Source organism: Takifugu rubripes, chromosome 15 (assembly GCF_901000725.2).
Source record: "Takifugu rubripes chromosome 15, fTakRub1.2, whole genome shotgun sequence".
Lineage (NCBI taxonomy): Eukaryota > Metazoa > Chordata > Actinopteri > Tetraodontiformes > Tetraodontidae > Takifugu > Takifugu rubripes.
The window spans coordinates 11,698,458-11,719,140 of record NC_042299.1 but is presented as its reverse complement, the minus strand read 5'-3'; the positions used below and the strand labels follow the sequence as shown (position 1 = coordinate 11,719,140).

The 20,683-nt window shown below is 45.6% G+C and overlaps 2 protein-coding genes across 4 annotated transcripts; both read left to right on the top strand.

Annotated features, from left to right (window-relative positions):
- The first annotated feature begins 1,653 nt into the window (after nucleotides 1-1,653).
- LOC105417496 (inhibitory synaptic factor family member 2B) lies at nucleotides 1,654-8,148 on the top strand. Of its 2 annotated transcripts, none has more exons than XM_029848991.1 (4): nucleotides 1,654-2,022; nucleotides 3,020-6,034; nucleotides 6,762-6,836; nucleotides 7,481-8,148. In XM_029848991.1, the coding sequence occupies exons 2-4, from the start codon at nucleotides 3,084-3,086 to the stop codon at nucleotides 7,695-7,697; spliced, it is 3,243 nt and encodes a 1,080-aa protein (XP_029704851.1). In that variant the 5' UTR covers nucleotides 1,654-2,022; nucleotides 3,020-3,083; the 3' UTR covers nucleotides 7,698-8,148. The 2 variants fall into 2 exon arrangements, with proteins under 2 accessions (XP_029704851.1, XP_029704852.1); XM_029848992.1 differs by having other exon boundaries at nucleotides 7,195-8,148.
- Nucleotides 8,149-14,062: 5,914 nt separating this feature from the next.
- Nucleotides 14,063-20,591, top strand: hrh2b (histamine receptor H2b). 2 transcript variants are annotated; one of them, XM_003971186.2, is made up of 3 exons: nucleotides 14,063-14,159; nucleotides 17,033-17,826; nucleotides 17,984-20,591. In XM_003971186.2, exons 2-3 carry the CDS (start codon nucleotides 17,206-17,208, stop codon nucleotides 18,461-18,463), a joined length of 1,101 nt encoding a protein of 366 aa, XP_003971235.1. In that variant the 5' UTR covers nucleotides 14,063-14,159; nucleotides 17,033-17,205; the 3' UTR covers nucleotides 18,464-20,591. The 2 variants fall into 2 exon arrangements, with proteins under 2 accessions (XP_003971235.1, XP_029704866.1); XM_029849006.1 differs by lacking the exon at nucleotides 14,063-14,159 and adding an exon at nucleotides 14,180-14,344.
- The last annotated feature ends 92 nt before the right edge of the window (nucleotides 20,592-20,683 follow it).

Sequence of the window (20,683 nt, the reverse complement as noted above, 5' to 3'; positions counted from 1 at the left end):
CGTTTCTTAGCAGGATCATGTCAGAGCAAGTTCACTGCCACATCCTGTGGCAAGATAAGCTTCCTCTTCAGCTCCACGCTCAGCTCAGCTCCAAGTCGGGGGTGCATTGCATGGTAAAAGCTGGGCTCTTGGCCACCATGTTGGTCTTATAGGCCTTGACCCCTTCCATCAAAGGTTATGGCTTCTGGTGCTTGGGCTTTTACTTACTGCTGTTCCACCCATTTGCTGATTAAAAATATTCTGCAGGCCCCGAAACACATTATTTCTCAGAATGGACGATGATCCATTTTTGTTCTGCGATGTTCTCTGCTGGATCTCGAAGCCCTTCACCAACCTGATGGTCTGATCTCTCTTCATTATCAGCTCATTGTCGCCACAGCGAATCGAATGAATGACACGGCTGCCACCAGAAGGCTCAGAACAAATGTGAAATTTAGGAAGTGGCGATAACACACAGCCTAATTATAAAGCACGCCCTCTAAGAAGCATGGTTTAAATATTTAACCATGCCATTAAGGCACAGTACACAGTTTCAGTAATACAATGCTGTGTAACCATCTCGAGGCAACACAAGCTTTCTTTCTTTTTTTTTTAACTAAGTCATTCTGGAGTTGCCCATGGCGGCACTGATGGAATACATGTGCAGTCTGCAGACGCTGTTAAAGTTTAATGGATTTCAGTCAGCATCCACTAAACAACATTCTGCCCGTGTCTGTAAAACACCCACTGATGCAACTGTTTACTATTTTATCATCTTTAGTTGTCTTTCTTGAAGAAACCTCATGAAGCGAAAGGGTCTCGTTAAGAGAACAAGAACCCAATGGTCCCTCTGACTCTGAGAAGGTTCCAGAAGGTCAGTCATCACCGCAGCTCCACCAGTCTGAGCTTAGTTAAGGACACCTGAAAGCACCTGGAGTCTGTTTAAAATGGACCTCAAGGATTCAAAGACTGTGAGGAACAAGAGTCTCTGATGGCATCAATATTAAACTACTCAAAGCATCGTGTTTGAAGAAAACCGAGCACCTTTTATCACCTCCATCATCTCAGTGACGCATGCTGGGGCAACATTAGGCTGCTGGGGCAAGAAGACCAGTTAGGCGAGAAATAGACTTAATGATAACCTGTCCCAGAGTCTTCAGAACTTCCCCAGAGAGGGCTGAAAGTTTACCTTCCAGCAAGATAATGACTCTAAACACACAGTCAAGACAACCCACGGTGACTTTGAGTGGAGCAGCTCGAACCCTGAACCCAATCAAACACTCCACAGAGACTGAAAAGTTGGTCCAGAAAGGGCAAAATCAACGAATCCAAGACCAAAGCACCAACTTCCTAACAAATTTGATTGACTTATTATTTCATCCAGGTGTTAATGTTTCAGACAGCCTGCAGGCAGATGAGAAGCTGCCTTATTTCAAAAAGGCTTCAAATTTCACACATTCATTATGTGTGTTGGACATTTTTTCGGAGAGTTGCTTTTTTTTGTTTTTCACTGTGCGTGGTAAATTACACACAGTCCCTACTAGGGTGATGCAAGTCACTGCCTCTCTTTCCCTCTCTCTCTCTCTCCCTCCCTCCCTCACTCGCTCTCCTTCTCCTCTGTCTCTCAGGAAAGGGAAGGAGGGTAGTTGCATAAAGAGAGAGGCGAGAGAAAAAGAGATGAGGAGGAGGAAAGGGGGGGAGGCGTGCAGGAGTAGAGGAGGAGGGCAGCCGTACTGTAGCCAACTGCGGTGTTGTGATCATGAAGTCAGCATGGAGCAGCAGGACCACAACAAGAGCAGCACTGAGGACACCGCTCCACTTCAAGCTTGATCAATAAGGTAGATCAGTTGAGACCCTGAGCCTCGGAGGAGGAGGCTTGTTAGTGGTGCTGGAACGCAGACTCTGTCTTTAGTTTGATTTCTACGAATCGAAGGATTTACGACCAGGAAACCAGCCAGGACACAAAACAACAAATGGAAAAGTAGCAGCAAATCTGGAATCCGGGAGCCGAGAGGTCCTGCTGCCGAGCAAACAAAGCGTCAGGTATGTCTGCAACCACCAACACTGCGTGAGAATTCAACCAAAGCCGCAAATAAACGTTTGACTTGTTTTGACCGCGCAGGAAGTGCGTTGTGCAGCGGTTTGGTCCCCTGCGCACAGCTGGATTTTACAGTATGGAGGAGACCAGTTGTCACTTGGCATTAGGTGCTGATGACAAATAGGTGACTTGACAAATCGCAGCGGAGTTGGTGATTAAATGTTCCTATTGCAAATTTGACAACCCTGGAAGAGGCTGTGGGGAAGGAAGGAGGCAGCACTGTCACACTGGCTCTGTTCACCACTTGAAACCATAAATCAAAGCTTCCAGCACAACACACACTCTTCTGCCTGAGCATTAATCAACACCTATGACCTCCCATAGGCACGATATCCACGTGACGCTGCCCCACCGTTGACTTGTAGAGACCCAAGACGACCACCCCCCTCCTCCCTGCACAGACGTGGGATCTGCTGACACGTGCGCGCACGGGCGCAAAATGCCATCTTGTCAAAACTGCCAGAACGCCTCTGGCTAAGTGCTGTAATGAAGTCTGTAGCATCAGTTGAAACATTATGGTCTTGTTCCAAGGTTGATCTAAATGTGGAGGACAATGCAGCTCTCATTCACACCCCTCAGAATCACGTAGAAACGCAGTTTTGAGGCTGTCAGAGAGGAAGTGTGTGTGAGAGTGCGTTTGAAATGCTAATACTCAAGACTTTTTTGTCCTAAATATTATTGCAACATCAGCGGATTTGTTCCAATTTCTCCCCGGTCACACCCTGTCGGGACAGTTTAAAAAGAAAGGGCATCATTAATTTCCTCTTATCACAAAGTAACGGCTGATTCGTGACAGCTGTATTTATCCTTCATGTCTGCGGCTTTGTTGTCCCCGCTCTCGCTCTGTGCATTGTCTCCAATCGTCCTGCTTACTCATGGATTTCTTCCACCGCGCCTCCTCGACTGTCTCTCACAGTAAACTTGTCCCTCTCTCACTTTCAGATGGGTGTAATGGTGTGGAAGCGCCATCGCTCTCGCAAATAGCCGGGCTTCTTTGACTGGAAGGATGGGGAGACGAGCGGTCGACCTGACAGCTCCGGTTCCAATTTTGGGTGTCCCCGCTCTGGTCGGAGTGCGCGGTTGGAGGACGATAGCAGGAGACAGGACTGGAGGGGCCCTACTGCAGTCATGGGGGACTCAGTGCAGCATTGGGGTTCAGACCTCTCCGGCGGTAGGAAGACCCCCTGTCAACAGTATGCAGCTACCTGGCGCACTAGCTGCATCAGACAGCATTCAAATGTCCAACAGTTCCATTAACAATGACAGCGAGTACAAGGAGATACTAAAGAGCGACCAGGAGAAAAGGGCTATTTTAAAACTGAAAACTAGGAGCTCAAAGACTAAAAAGGAAGTCACTTTCCAAACTGTGGAGTGTGAGGCCTCTCGGGATGTGACCTGCAGTCTGGAAATCAGTCAGACACACTGTCAAAGCAAGGAAACCAAAGGAAGCCTGCCCCCTTCTCAAGACGCAGGTGTCAAGTCAAAGTTGAGACCCCCTCGCTACAGTAACGGCAGCGTGGTGGACTCCGAGGCCATCGGTGGAATTAGCGTCGATGGTATTGAGGCGGAGCCTGTCGCATCCTCTGTTGGTAAAAAACAAGCCAAGCTGCAAAGTCATCACGCAGAGAAATCTGGGAGGCCTCTGCTGCTGTCTGGCGTTCGACCTTTCAGGACGCCGCAAAAAATATGCGGCCAGTGTGGCGGGAGACAGTCGGACGCCGCTGGAATATTCACTTTGGATCAGAAGAGCGCTTGTCATGGAGAGAAGGCCGTTAACCCGCTCTTGACAACCGACCAGTTCCCACTGACTGAACCGGAGCACAAGATCAAGCAGCAGAACTCTGACATCACTGGAAGAGATGAGAGAACATCAGTAGTGGAAGTCGCACACAGCAAAATAGGAACGCCACTGTGTCCGCTGCACTCCAGGAGCAACTTAGCTGTTGCCAGGAAAGCATTATTCACCCAACAATCCACCTTTGTCAGCGCTAAAACGATCAATGTCACTAAAGCCACTACTGAAACAAAGCCGTCACAGCATAACACGGTCTCCCAGGCATCAAGGCTTCATTTGACCCCACAGATGGCCACTGCCACCAAATCAAACATACCACACACCACGCACACGTATCCCCAGAACCGTGGGATCCCACAACGCAACCTTACGCATCACAATTGGCCCATGAGTGTGTGCGTATCGGTCCACGCTGCGCCTGACACCACGCCACCTTCTTTGTACACCACGGCCACAGGAGCAGGAACCATTTCTATCACCAACGCACTCAAGAGAACCGCAGAGTTTAACGCCGCACTAGCGCCCGCAGAAAACATGGCGCTCGCTAACGCTGCATCCAAAAACCAGAGTTCAGTGTTTGCAGCAAAGGTTAACGCGGACGGAAGCGAAGCTAAACCTGTATCACTAGCACCCAGCGCTTTAGAGGCAGCCCATAAACTGGAGACAGACACACAATTTGCATCAGTGAGCCAGTCGTGTGTTCCGCCCTGTTCAGGTTATGCGCCGCATCAAAGGTCACTGTTTACCGCTGTAATGGACTCAAGCGGGCGTCCTGCAATTTCAAGCGCCCCTCAGAGCACTGCGCCGCACGTCCCACTCAGCACTCCACAGCAGAGCACTTGGAGGCAGAATTCAGACAAAATCACGCATTATTCCACCAAACCTGCGACTTCACAATGTTACTCGGTTCAACCCAAGTGCAAAAATGCTGAAACAGCTCTTGTTTATACAGAAACTCCAAATGCAGCTCTTAACTCCTCAAATCCCCAGAATTCAAACTCTTCTCCACTCTCAGGCGTGGCTCCTAACTCCACAATTATGCGTAGATGTGCTCAAGCTACAGCGCTCAGGAACTCATCGACTTGTGTTAAAAGTTCACCGCCCACAGCCGCCGCCTCCGACGCCACAACGGCGGAAAGCCAAGCGGGCGCTTGCGTATCGGCGGCGGTTTCACTTCAGTCAGCGGACGAGACGCAGCACAACAGAGAGCGCGGTGGGAATAATACGAATCCACCGGGAAAAGGCAGCGACGCACAAGCCAGTGATGAATCAGGTTCAGGCTGCGTCGCTTCCGCCGAGGAAAACAGCTCGACAGCATGTCCGGCTGTGGTGTCTGAGCTGGCAACCCTGCCGGAATATCACCAAAGAGACACTGATGCAAGTCACAGTAAATCCGACATCACCACCAGAAGCGATTCACATAGAGGCGGAAACAAAATAAATGCTAATCCGATCAAGACATTACTCACTTATGAGTCAAAACCCCATGAAAATTCCAGCGTGTCACAGGTCACTAGCCTTCGGAATTATATTTCCCTAATTAAGCCGAGCGGCTCTTGCCTGCACGCTTGCACGAGCACAGAACGGCGTTGTGGAGGATACTCAGAACGTGCGGGACAGTGTGCGGCGTGCCCACCAGCAAACACAGACCAGCAGATAAAAAAAGCGGAGAAGCTCGCTGCCAGGCCGGCAGACGTGGGGCTCGATCCCAGCGCGGATAAACACACAAACCCCCGTGGAGACGCCAATGGCGTCAAGGCATCTTTAAACCAGCTGACGTCTGGTTCAGATACTTCATCCCTACCACGATCACAGAAGGACCCAGAGCTTTCCTCCATCTTGACACCCCCGGTTGGGGATCTTTATTCAGACCCCGGTTGTAATTCCACACTCCCGTCATTTGCCATGGATCTGGCATCCCGTCCGCGCCTGCAGTTGAGCCTGTCTGGCCTTCGGCCGTGCCCGGGGAACACCGGCGGCGCTCACTCCCACCCAGCCGATGTGGCCCGGTTGCTGCCCCCCTCCCCACAGTGCTGCAAATCTGCCACCCTGCAGCAGAAGCTGGAGAATGTGGAAGCCAGCCTGGCGGCCAACAAGGACAGAATCACCACTCTGCTGAACATTATCCATGACCTGGAGATGTCCCACACTCCCAGCAGTGGGTAAGAGTCCGTGCGTTACATGTTCTTAATATTCCAAGAGCACAGTCAGACAGATGAAATAAAGATGAGGTCACGCTGACGGCATCAGCCTGAATCTCTCACTGCCGAAGGAGAGGCCGCAACAGTATTTGGTGATTTAGGAAGATTCCGGAAGCAACGGCGCGTTTGCTATTGACTATTGATGCTGAACCGGGTTTTGGAAAAGTTCATCCTTTTCAGTGGAAATAAATAATGACTTCGGTTGGGTCCAGATTATGTAAGATGTTGCGCAACAGGCTGACTTTGTGGATCGAGCTTTGCAATGTGACAACGCGGAGCTTTAACTTTGCTCCGAAACCTGCAACCAGGTCTGCGACCGGGAGCCAGGCTGTGACAGAAACCTACTGGGTGTTTGGAGAGAGGGCACGTCTCGCCGGGATTTATTTAGCTGGGGAAACTCTCCTGGGACAAATAAGAGGAATTAACACCACCTCCGGGGAACGTGTCTCCGTCAATCATTCTCACTGTTGCGCGCTAATAAGTTGCGACTGCCTCTGGGGTCATGTTTCAGAATAACCAACCGCTAATAACGGACCCATGTCAGGCACATGAGTCTCATGCCCGTTACGCGCCCCGTCAGTGCCAGCAGCTGTCTTTTGCGAATGTCAGACGTGGAGTTTGAGCGTAGGGAAAGTTTCTCTTAGTCGCCAAATTAATTTTAATTATGTGTTTTTTTTGGTCGCTGCAGCCGGCGGTGCAACGCAGCTGGACAGGACCTGAGAAACTGCGCCACCTGCCAGAAGACCGCGTGTATTGTCTACAGGTGAGCTGACAGGGGCCGCCATCTTGCTGTGCCATCTAGCCAGCAGCAATAATGAAACAATTGTGTCCCGTGATGGGAGACTTTTCTCAAGAGCTCGCCGTCTGCTGCCTGCACAGTTGTTTTGCACACGTTTGCTGAATTGTTGCATCAGGTGGAGGCGATGCAACGGGAAAACAAGAGCGAAAACACCGTCCCAGATATATTTCACGTGCAAATGAGGCTAAGAGAGGCTAATCTGAAAGGCTTCTCGTTATCTTATGGGGAAAATAAGCCCTACAAAGCAGAGCCTTGAACAGTACTTTTCAAACATTCCTCTTGATCTGCTTACTTTAACGACCTTTTTTTCTCTATGATAAAGTGATGATGTAAGTTGATTGGCTGAGTGGCATGTGCTAGAGGCTGTTTCTTAAAGGCCCCGTGGAAGATAAAGGTGGACGCACGCGCTTTCTGAAACAGAATCAAAACAGACACATTTCCAGTCAGAAGAAACATCCTGCTGAAACCAATCAAGCACTCTGGAATCTGACAGGCATGAAACGTATCAAAAAGCTGCAAAAAAAGTGTTTTTCATGTTCTCTGAAGCACCTGAACATCCATCTAGCTTTCCTAATTAAACACTCTGTTCTGTCTGTCTGTCTGTCCAGCGTGGAGTACGATTTCAGGCAGCAAGAAAGACATCTCCTGGAGGTGCTTAATCGTTCACCGAGAGGGAATAAGGCTTTCTCCACACACCTAGCTCACTCCCTGAACATTAGCATGCTCAGAAACACCATTAAGAACCTGACAAAGTCCAAGGTAAAAAGCAAAAAACTGTGCAAGACTCTTTTCAAATGGCTCCCGAGGAAAATCCAGCAGAGGTAGACATCCTCCGAATACCCCCGTGAGTTTGAATAGCCACAATCCAGCGTTGACTATCGCTGACCAGCACAAGCCTTTGCCAGAAGGAGCCGGACTATTCTCCTCCTTCCCTACACTGTGGGATTACTCTCAATTGCCGTCTCCCTGAAGAAGAGTCTTTTCAAAGCTCATGTCGTGCTCAGTTGGTTTGCACGACCTTCAGCTGAGCTGCGAGGAGTTTTTTTTCTATTCCAGTTTGAAGACGGTGTTATTTTGTTGTCACTCCGGCCTGTTTGACATGCTTCCCACAGCTCCAGTCTCCTTCAGATGTCCCCCAGCGTCTCTCCTTAGATTAACTGTGCAATGCCAAACTTTTTTTTAAAAGGAGCAATTTCCACGTGTAAAATAATGAGATGATTGCTTTGTCTATGAATGTTTTACCTTGATACGTTCTGAATAAAATGAATCCTTTTTGCGTCCTTTGTGGATGAAATCAGCCAAATTTGGAGGCACAAATCTCGGCACGCCCAAAAACCGCCACAGCCCTTGAAGGATGGAGGAACTGTGCCGATGGTCTCCAAATCCCCAAACAATCTGAGCTTCATAAAAAGGCCTCAATAAAACACTGATGTGAGGGAAGGTGCGTTCGAGCGCGGGATTGTTCAGCGCACGTGGGTGCAGTCATGAAGCCAATTCTTTAATTAGGGGATCTTGAGATTTAAATAACCCCGGATGTAAATGTACATTAAAAACCATCAACTACCAGTTTGGGTTGTTAAGACTAAGCTACGTAAAAAAATGTTGATGTCATTTCCCCTTCAGAAGAAGACTGACGTGTTTCTGCTGCAGGCGGGAGGGTAAACATGTTGGAATTGTTGTGTTACTTTTTTTGTAGGCACAAAACAACAACCTTTACATTGGAAATATTTGTTCCTCATTAGCAACCAGACACTTTTTCCACTGGTTTTATTGAAACATGCTTCAATTTAAATAGTTTCTCCTAAATATACCAAACAGGTGATTTGTTTACTGCTATTTAAGGCATGGAACGTGTTCTTTTCCAGGACCCCCCGATGCAGAAATGATGTTCCTTTGACCTTTTTTTAGCAGTGAAATGTCATTGCCTGTGGTGACAGACATTAGTGTGAATTTGTGATGTTGTCACCTAATCCTTGGCTTCAAGTGGCATTTTACAAACTTTGGGAAACATTCCCTGGGGTCACCTTCAAAATTAGCATCTGAGGGTGGTAGGGAAGGACAAGGATGCAAGGCTAGACCATAGGCCTCACCTGTGATCAACAAACTTAGATCAGTTTGGGGTCGTGTTTACCGATCAGGGATCAGCCTGTTTGAGTCCCGCTTGCTTATGAATTCCTGACCAGCTGCTGAGCTTCAGCGAATGGATCTGCCAATTTTGAAAGCAATACTGCTGAAACGACAGTGCAGCCGGTGCACTCTGCCAGGTCCCGGAGCCAAAGACATTGGCGCTATAAAACAAAGCATGGACAGGCCGCAGAGCTGATTGCTTTTACGGTGCGTTCCATAACGCGGAACGTTGCTCGCAGTGAGAGGAATTCCTCCTCCGTGTGAATGTTCAAGTGTTTCATTTTAAAGACGAATGGCTGAACAATGTCAGCAGGGAAATTAGTGAAGTCTTTCACACAGCAAGGAGGAGCAAGGGAAGAAGGTGCAGCCTTTAATAAAGGAGCATAAATGGCTTTATTCATTTATCAATAACAATGAAATCCCCAATATCCACTCTGTATCAATAAATAATTACAAAGATGTCCTCACAAATCATTAAGCTCACAAACGCAATACTTATTATTGCTTTTTCTAAAGAGATTTACTGTACATAGAAGATCTAAATGAAAACAAAAGCATTTAATTTAGAAAAACAGCAGATTATAAAGAATCTGACAACCCTGAGCCCACGCTCCAAAGTCTCTAACACGGATGTTATTAGCTTTGAACCTCTGAAAGTATTGCTTTCACACCCAGTCAAACTAAACTGCAGCACCGACGGTGCCTCCGGCCGCTTTTATCTCATTATTTGGGTTCAGTGATGGTTCAGTCCTGACACCTTTGACGAGCTCCTGCATGCAAAGTTCTGTGCGGCTGAAATGAGCCTCGCTTGTGCGCTGGGTAAAAAGGCAGAGGGTCGCGGCTACACAGGCTCACAATGTAAAGGTTCACTATTACTCCAACACCCTGATGGTTCAGAGAAACCTGTTAGCACCCTCGTTTTAAAAAACGTTCCTCCGGTAATGACCTGTGACAAGAGGTCAAACTAAAACATCCCGACACCAACAAACTGTCTGTGGTCATAGGTTTGCATAAAATTAGTCTCTGAAAGGCCAAAAATAAAAGACCAGCAGTGAGTCGTCCAAACCCAAGACATAAACTTATGTCAACGTATATATCGAGCTATAAATGAACACGTACACGTGCGCCTCGGTCTGAAGCTGCAGCCTGAACAGCCAGAAGGTCTCAAACGTCCCCAGATTCTAACAAGGTGCAGCTGCATCACGTTTGCTGGATTTTTCTTTTTCCCCCAGACGCTTCACTCTGAATCAGAAAATATCAAATTACAGTGTGCATGCATTACAAATGTGCACACATCCTGAACAGGCCACTGGGCCTGATTTGCATTTTTGCAGCTTTACAATATGAGGCCCCAATGACTCATGTGTGTTTTTAATCCGGCAAAACATATTCTGATCATCTGAGTGCAACATTCCACACAAAACCTTTCCAAATTTGGAGCGCCGAGAACTCTACACAAGCTCTAATTGGACAAAACTGGAAATGTGAGCCCAACAGCTGTAATGAGCTTAATCTCTTATCTGTTATGTTGTGGGCAGCCCGACCGAGGCGGTCTCTGAGAGGAAACATTCATTTTCTCCACTGTGCTCTTCCTCCTCGGCAGCCTGCTGAGCATCGGAAGAGATCTGTGAACTGTTGTTCTAGTTGCACCGTTGTTCTTCTCTCAGGAAGATTGGATTGGAACAGGAATAATAACAGTAAAAAAGTAGCAGCTTATAGTCCGGAAATAACGGGATCTATATGGATCTATAAACTGGCATTTCAAAACAGCATAACCAGCAACAATGATGAATTTGTTAGCTGTTGAACGACCAAACATGGTGGGCTTTTCTGGCTCTGACCTTTTCCCTTTGCCTTTTCTGGCATTATCCCTGAGCCAAACTGAAAAGGAGGCAAGCTCTTAATTCACATTTGAGCTGAATACAAATAAAAAGGTGGAATGATCAAAATCAGGTCACACTTTGACCTTTTGATTCCTTTTGATCAGGTGTTGTAGAGGAAATCAGTGAAAGGGACCCCTGAGGCGGGTGACCTTCTGATCTCATCACCTGCACACGTTGCAGCCGTACTTCTGCAGAAACATTGGCAGTGGCTTTTTACCTAACTTTTGTTTGCAGTAAATACACTAAACACAGCAAACAAGTTGAATACAGTTATATTCAATAACAAGATTGCAGTGTTGACACATTAATCACCATCCGGAATCACCATAAGGGGTTAAAAAAGACAAGCGTGCAGCACATGAATAGAGAGATGTGTGCGATCAATTTCATGCAGTAGTTTATGAACACCTCATTTAACACACCAATTTACTACCGACAGCACAACTCAGCATATGTTCACCCCAAGCACCCACCCAAGATCATTATCATTGTTAATATCATGGGAATTTGTTCCCTTTTCATTGGCTAAATTGAAGAATAAAGTGTATATGTGTGTCTGTGTGTGTGTGTGTGTGTGTGTGTGTGTGTGTGTGCGTGTGTGTGCGTGTGTTCGCGTGTGCGTGCGTGTGTGCGTGCGTGCATGAACTCTTGAGTGTTATTTTCAAAATCAGTTCATTAAACATCACAGTTGTAGTTGCAGTATTCATGCAGTCTCATATTAGCACGTTAGCCATGTTAGCACGCAGGTCACCAAATGTGACCTGAACACAGACTAAAAAAACAGCACTTGTGCTATTTCTAATTGATTAATGATTTTGGCTCACTTGTCAGCATGCACTTGTTTTTATGAGCTGATTTTTTTTCTTTTGCCCAAAATTTTTCCCAGCGAACACAAACAGTCCAGTCACGTCCTTGTGTCTCTTTATGGAATTATCGCTACTGTTCTGATTTGCAGCCAAAACCGATGACTTATTTTGATGTGGGGACACAAGAAAGGAAGAAGCCTGGGGGGGGGGGTTACAACTCTCCCTCCTGCCAGATTGAAGCAGTTCACTGAGATCTGAAGGGAAAATGGCTTCCAATGGGCAGAAGAGGACAGACCAGGAAGAAGGAGATATGGAGATTTTAATTAATATTTTAATTTAACTCTCCAGAACAGAGCAAAGAAGCGAAGCCTCACATCTTTTAAAGCCAGACAACTTTCCGACACTACAAAACAGGGAGTAAAACACTCCAGATTTGACAGTGACGGCCGTGACATCCTTTGGAGGATTGTGGGAGTGAGGGTCGTATCACACAGCAGCAGCAGCAGCACGCAAAGACAAACACAACGGAATCCCATCATTCATCCACATCTACCGCTCTGTTCTTTCGGATAAACAAAATACTTGACAGCTCCAGTGTGGAAAAATGCTGCAGAAGTCACAAATTTCTGGACCCAGTATCAACCCAACTGTAGTGCTGTATAAGATTTCATGCCAGTCCAGCCAGCACGGAATAGTAGTTAAAAAAAAAATCAGAGAGGGGCGTTTGTGGCCACGTTTTGGCTCGGAGCTGTTTTTTTATGTAATATGGAAGAAAGCTTTGATGAAAGATGAAAGTCAGGATTGGGATGTGTAGCATCATGGAACAGGTCGGCCCGGCAGCCATGAAAGGGAAGAAGAATAGCTTGTTAGTGGGCAGCAGCACTTCAGGATCGCTCATGTCTCATTAGCATGACGTGGATGAGGATGATTGAGACACGAGGCGCAGTCATTTCCTGATATCTCTGAGCCGCTCTGACGGTGCATCGCTGCTGTGTAAACAACAGTCCAAATGTAATAATCTTATATAAGCAAATTATTCCTTCACCACAAGGAAATCATTACATTTATGTATTTATTCTGATGACTGACAACTTGGAAGAAAGAATCAGTCGTTACCACAATGGATCATATAGACAGACGGACGGACGGACGGATGGATGGATGGATGGTGGATGGACGGACGGGTGGATAGATTGATAGATACAGTAGACAGTCGGACGGACGGACGGACGGACAGACAGATAGATAGATAGATAGATAGATAGATAGATAGATAGATAGATAGATAGATAGATAGATAGACGCAGTGTACAGTATTCACGTATGCTGCACTACCCGGTTTTATCCAGTAGGGGTCAGTCAACCAGCCTATAATGAGCATGCATTTCAGCGGGGTTAATTGAAAGAGGTTTTATTTGAAATAAACGTACACAGTTTATAAATACATTTGTGTAACAACCCAGAAATGATCAGGTTCAATCTGTCTGTCCGGCCCTTTGATTGGGAGATTAGCAAACAGGAGATATCAGTCCAGCAAGTTCCTCTTGACCCAGTCACAACAAGCTGCTATTTCAAGCTGAGCAAACAGCAGGCTGAGTGATTCTCAGGCATTCTCCTCCTCCCAGGATGCATTATTTTATGGCCCACTTTGGGATTTGAGATATTAAACATCCACTGACCCTCCCACATTAATTTCTGGATCATTGCACATTTAAAGCAACCGCAGTTGATTATTTTCTGCACACATGTGCGGTGGCACAACACATGTTCAAGCTGTCTCAAGAGGATTTTAACTTTCAACTTCGGAGTTATTGATTCATCGGTGAGGTCTGTAGGAGTCTCTGGACTGACTTTAATTGGTAACTCGATCGAAGGTGACAGGAAAAGCTGAGCACCGCAGAGATAGGCCAGCAGCTTTTTCTTCCTATCACTTCAGTTTAAGTCTGTTTCAGACCATCACGGCTGTTTGTGAATCTCCTCCTGTTAATCATACACTGCACACTTCTGCTCTGGACCAGGGGATAAAGGCAAATAATTAAAAACGGACACAAAACAGCACATAAACTTGAGCAGCGAGGCCAAATAAACCTACCGCAGACAGGTGGGAGCTTCAAGTGCCCTTTTTTAGGGAAACAAAGTGCATATTTACTGTTGGTTCCTAAGCAACCTTCTGAACTCAACATTCTAATTAACGTTTGTTCTTCAGCGTAAAACCTCGATACACAGGTTGTAAATAAATGCATTGTCCACCCAGGCTGAATAATTTATACAACCTAGTGTAGTGTGGAGATAAAGGGAGGGGGCGGTGAGGAAGGTGGGGGGAAGAGAGAGAGAGAGAGAGAGAGAGAGAGAGAGAGAGAGAGAGAGAGGGAGAGAATGAATGAGAGCTTAGTCTAAACTTGTGTGGCTCAAGCAAACAGAGGTGAACATTCATTGTCGGCTAGGATCTAATCTAAGACGAAGCACGTGAGGTGAGTGAAAACACTCGACAAACAAGCTTCTCCAGGTTCAGACGGACTAAAACAGTTTGAGGCTCTGGCGAGGAGACAGAGCAGAATTGGGGTGATTCATTTATGTCTCTGCTTCCTTTGGTTCATATTCACATCAGCGAGCGTTTGAGAGGACAAGCGAGTCTCCCTCAGAACCGAACATCTAGGTACTTCTGTTTGACTCCAAATGTGAACATTTCATCTGAGCATTTGCTGTAACATATGGATTTGACCATGTTTAAGTCACATATCGATCTTTTTGTGTGTGTCTAATTCAACTCACACAAGATACAGGTTTCATTTTATCTCTGTCTGAGGAAATTGGATACACATCCTGCCGGCTCAGAACAGATATCTGCATGATGCAAAGACAGCTATCACGTCTCTGTGCATAATATTCTTTGCTTTGCTGCAAAAAAAATCCAACCCCCCCTGTGTTACAGCCGCGATATTAGCTGTCTTTATTACAGGCCGACTGATTTACACCTCGGTTCAAGTTAGTTTACTCATCTTCTTTGCAGACGTTATTTAATCTGGTCCCGGAAGGGCTTGACCTTTGCGTCAGGGGGCTTCTGTAACATTACATTAAAGGAAAATTGCAGTCAGTGCTGATAACATTGTCATATGGTTATGTATTAATAGCATTATGAGAGAAGAGACATGTTATATAATACACATAATCAACCCTGCAGGTGAATAATATTAATCAAAGTATTGTAAACAAGCGATATCCTGTAAACTCTTTATCTGATCATGGTTGATTATGCAGTGAAATTTAAAGCAACACTGTTCTTGTCGGCTGTCAGAGACGCAGTTTGGAAAGTTCTCTTCACTCGCGGAGCTCGTCTACGTCTGGTCTTCGTCGTCCCACACTTACAGCAGCAGGCCGATAAGGCCAGCTAAACTATGTTAATGCTCAATACATATACGTCGCCATAGAAACGGCAAAGGATTCGACCTGCAGGACAGCTATTGACATTATTAAGACTTTGAAAATAAGATTTAGGAGGGGGGGTTCAATAAAAAAAAGTGTGAAATAGCTCCTTTAATAGAATCAGTCCGTGTTGAGCCCAACTGGTGATGCATAAAGGTGTGAACAGGGTTAAGGTAGAAAGCAGAGGGCAGCACGGAAGTCTCAAAGGGTCCCTCACCAGGCCATCCAATGACATCCTGGACTGCGTTTGAGACTCTGTCAGCTTTCAACAGAGGACCTAGAGTTTCAGTCACCGCACACACACACACACACACACACACACACACACACACACACACACACACACACACACACACACACACACACACAGACAGGTCTGCTTCCCAAATTATAATATAACCAAGTCAGGTCATTTAATAACAGCTAAGCTGATGCAAGGATGTGCAGAAGTTACAGTTTCACGCCTGGAGCAAGATAGGAAAGTGCCCTTTCATCTACCCCGTCGAGTTTATATGAGAGAGATGAATAAATCAGAATTTTTAACATTGATGTATAAGTGCAGAGTTGTTTGGGGTAGATTTTGATTTTATTTTTTTTAATTGCATACGGGGTCTGTCACATATTTCTTGCTGTAAAGTCAGCCATTATCTGTCAGTAGTTACACAGCAGTTAGACTCAGGTTTGAGCTGAATACTTGTCTTTCTTCTCTCTTTGTATCATTGATTTTGTGTTCTTAGAGATGTTCTTTTTTTCTAAATTAGGTCCATCATTAATATATCAAGTTAAAAATATTAATGTCAGAAATGGCAATAACATTCTTATTCAATTTTTCAATTATAATACCCTCTGATGTCTTTAGCTACATATAAAACATTTATTGTGGTTCTTGAAATGTGTTTGAAAGAAGCAAAAGTAGTTATATGAAAGCAATTACACTATATATTTGTCTTTTGCTTCTATTTGGTTTCTTTGTTTGTTTTTCTATATTAGTGATTCCATATTAGATTAATATGGACGTTTTTGGATATGAGGGTTTTGATGAAGTTCGGATAAGAGCTAAAAACAGATGAATGTGAATATCAAAATATATTCTGAGAAGGCTGAAGCCAAATAAGATCTATTTTTGTGGGGTAGGGGATCGAGAGCTCTCTGCAATAACAAAGCATCAATAATACCGTCAAATATCTCAACATGCTTACCCACCAGCAACTGTGCAATAAGTGCTGCTTCTGTGTTTAAAACCTCACTACAGACCCAGGAAGGAGGCCGATGTGCTGTCTCAAATACACCTTGATTTAAAAAGCCATAGCATGTCATTGGAATCTTTTCCTTTTTTGACTCGGGGAGCTGAGATTTTGTTTGTTTTAAGGCTCCGACAGCTGCTGCCTGGTTTATGGTCATCCTACACAGTGCAGACGCTTCACACTGCCGTACATTTCTCCGTCTCTGGAGGAAAACTGCACAAACTCAACCTGTAGAAGTCGCATCTTGTCCTTGGTTCATCTGCGTTGTTAAAAATGCAGATTTGTTGAATCGTTATAAGCTGGAAGGATGATGATGACAGAAACAGCATACATGCAGATGTTTAATCACTTTCTCAGGCAAAATAAATGTGTGGAAAATAGGGGGGCTTCTGTTATCAGCACTGACTCTTTTAATGCAATGTTATAGAAACCCCCTTATTCATGATTCTTACAAGTCATTTAATTGAATTAGATGTCAAAGTATTTAACACTTAAACTGTCTAAATCCATTATGAAGGACCAGGTTGAACTTTGTGTATATAATTCAGTCACGACTGATGATGTCAGTCATGAGGTAAATATTTATGTAATAAATTACATTATATAGCTGTGATTGATTGTGTTTGAGGAATAAGTATTTTTAACACTTTGGAATTCCCTCTGCTCTCTGTCACCAGGAATGCTTCCACATGCAGGGGCAGTTTGTCATTGTGGTTCCTTTCAGCCCGGTAACAGATCCACAAACGGTGACCCCAGAATGCTCGTGCTCAGCGCATGTTTAAAGAATTCCCACTGAGATACAGTAGCACCAGCAGCACCGCGCCTCGGACCCGCAGCCAGGGCGGCAGCCATGAGCTCCACGGCTGCCCGCTGCGTCTTGCTGGTGGCCTTTATCCTTCTGACCATTAGTGGCAACGTGATGGTATGTCTGGCCGTGTGTCGCAGTCGTCGGCTTCGGCGCATCGCAAACTGCTTTGTGGTGTCGCTGGCAGTCACAGACCTCCTGCTGGGCTTGCTCGTGCTGCCTTTTTCAGCCACCGTGGAGCTGCGCAGTGGGAACTGGTCCCTCGGAGGAGTCCTGTGTAACATCTACATCTCAACGGATGTCTTGCTCTGCACGTCCTCCATACTGACCCTGCTGGCGATCAGCGTGGACCGCTACTTAGCCATCTCAGCTCCTCTCACCTACCCCCACAGAGTTACCCGTCTGAGGGCGGCACTGGTTCTGCTATCCATTTGGGCCTGGTCAATGGCGATGTCCTTTGTTCCCATCCACATGGGCTGGAACACCGTCGACTTTCAGGTGCAACACTTGGACTGGGGCGTGGGGGATGAAGACAGGGATGGACGTTACTGCCAGTTCGAATGGAATAACAACTACGTTGTTCTTTACACCCTGTGTTCATTCTATCTGCCACTGCTGCTTATGTGTGGAATGTATCTTTGCATATTCAGAGTGGCCCGGGAGCAGGTTAGTGTTCACAAAATGTTTTCTTTCTACGCAGTTGCCACGACTTTTTGCCAAACCTCTAAAGTTTTGGATGATTCTATAAATTCTAAACCCTCCAATTTCCTACATGCAGCAACACGCTAACAGTATACGTGTTATTCTTTTCTGATCTTTCCAGGTGCACCGTATTCGTGCTGCCACTCCATCTTTTGCTCGCTTGTCGACAACAGCGGTCATAGCGCGCGAGCATAAAGCCACAGTGACCCTGGCAGCTGTGCTAGGGGCTTTTGTCATCTGCTGGTTCCCTTACTTCACCTTCTTCACCTGGACAGGCATAAAACCAAAGAGAAACCCACCGAATACAATCCACTCAGTGGTGCTGTGGCTGGGCTACTTTAACTCAGCCCTTAACCCCATCCTGTATCCGGCCTTCAACAGGGATTTCCGGAGGGCTTATGCAGAGCTGCTCCGCTACAGAGGACTCTCGCACATCAAAGTGCCATTTACCTTTTTGTCCGTGTCTCAACGGCTCACATGCGCTAATAGCAAAAGGGTCCCAAAGCATCTTGAGAGGCACATCAGCACAGTAATAAAAACTGCGGAGGGGGAGACTCTTACTCTTCAATGCAAAAATGGCATTCTTGATGAGCCAAGCTGAACTGAAAACCACCTTATTTACCACAAATTCCATAGTTGCCACAGGCCCATGCTGGGGATACTGGTATCCCCACAGTACAAACGTTATGTAACACTTTCACTTTTACAGACTAACATTTCCCTGTGATATGTTTGCTGTTGGGTTGACTCGTACTGCTATAACTGTCCACAAGATGGCGCTTGTGCGACGTCAGAGAGGTCGTGAGAGGTCAAACTGCTCGTTTTGGCCTGATTATCACTACATACACCTGCATAATTATACATGTGTGTGTTTTTGCTTTTATTTAATCTGTGATGCAAGTTCAGACAGCGAGCGTAAGTTTATGTAAAATATATAAATTGCGGGCACAAGCCTCACAGGACAACTACTAACTACTAACTGCATTGAATGGAAGACCAGAGTGTCATTCAACAGGAACAATGACTGAACAGCGCAGTGCAAAATGAATGGATGAGTCACTAAGTTTCCCAGAAATGGGCAGCTTCGATAAATGTGTGTAACTCTGTCACCTGTCCCTTTCCTTTAAGCTTGCCAATGAATGTGAATAAGTGACCATGTGATGTGTATAATTTTGACCTCAGCGGCTTCCTGGATTACCGAGCTGTTTAAACTGGAATGTGTCAAAACAAACCCAGATTAAACTGCTCCTTTAAATACTGTAAGAAGATGCCTCACTGCAGTCTCCTGCATTTAGTCCAGTTATAAAACTGATGATTGGGTATGAATATATTTATTTATACAACACATTTTGAAAGGACAGGATTTCAAGGAGCTCGAGAAAATTAAAACAGCAAAGCGGGTGGGTTTTAGGAAAACAACTAAATAAACCAGCCTCGTCTCCTCTGGTAGGTCCCTCCAAAGTAGAAGGGTCCTGATCACAGATGCCCAGTCAACTTTAGTCTCTAACCTGGATTTGGGGCCACCAGAAGGGTCCTACCTGAGGATCTCAGATCATATGAGGTCAACGGGTCACTTCATTCACAAGAAGAGGACCAAATGTAAAAAATGGTCGGTAAAGTTGTATAATCAAACTCCAGTGGAGAGGGGGTACATTTGACAGGTAGCAGTTGGCTCTTTGGTTCTCATTCAGAGGTCCATCCGTGGGCTGAGAATTTAGAGTCAGTTGGGACTTTATGAAGAGCTGTTTCAGTCTAAAAGCTGAGTAGAAGCCACTTTTTCTAAAAGTGGATTTAAAAGTTTTATGGGAGTTATGAGAAACCACTGAAATCAGAGAGGTCAAGTGGTAGCACAGCATGTTAAACAGCTGAGGGGGAGATTTGTTATTAATGGAGAATTTATAATCAAGAACACGACTTAACAAACACTTAAAAAGCTTTTGGGGTGCATAAAGACAGCAAGTAGTTGACATGTGCAAAAAACCCTTAACCAAACAGAAATAAAAGTTCAGTCAGGACACACTCAGTCCAGCCTTTTGCAAACGTGCTCCAGCAAACACGTTCGTGAATGTCTAATCCATCAGATTAAGCCAAATTTAACATATCAGGATTTCAGGCAAATATGGATGCTGCCACCCTCTCTGAAGGTCTTTTGGTACAAAGACACTTGATCCTTTATTTTTGTACCACTGCCAGGCCTTATCGAGAACTTTATATATAAATACATTAAAATGATGCAAAAACACATGGTTGGACTCCCTGATGGCCCACAGGAACTGGTACCTCTAGTTCCCCCTTCTTTTTTATCTTTTTCTTGTAGATAGGGTATGTATTTATGCCGCTGTTTGTATTCTGTTCCTCCTCCTCCCTCTTATCTCTGTTGTTTTTACGAGATGTTTTTTTTCCATCTGATCCTTCTGAAATGTGCACAGGAAGTAACCTTTACTCTCCACACTTCTTCATCCACATGTATCCAGTAGACACTTTAGCATTTCTCGCATATGCCGTATATCCGTGTGAGCGGCTAAACAGACAGGAAGTAGACACCCTTTTCCTTTCTTAGCAAAGCAGCTTTTAAAATGTAAACAAATCCCTCTCGTCTTGGCTCAAGAAAAATAATAGTAATAATAATAATCACAATCATTTCTTAACACCAGGGGCGGCACGGTGGTGTGGTGGTTAGCACTGTTGCCTCACAGCAAGAAGGCCCTGGGTTCGATCCCCGGTTGGGACTGATTGGGGACTTTCTGTGTGGAGTTTGCATGTTCTCCCTGTGCCTGCGTGGGTTCTCTCCGGGTACTCCGGCTTCCTCCCACAGTCCAAA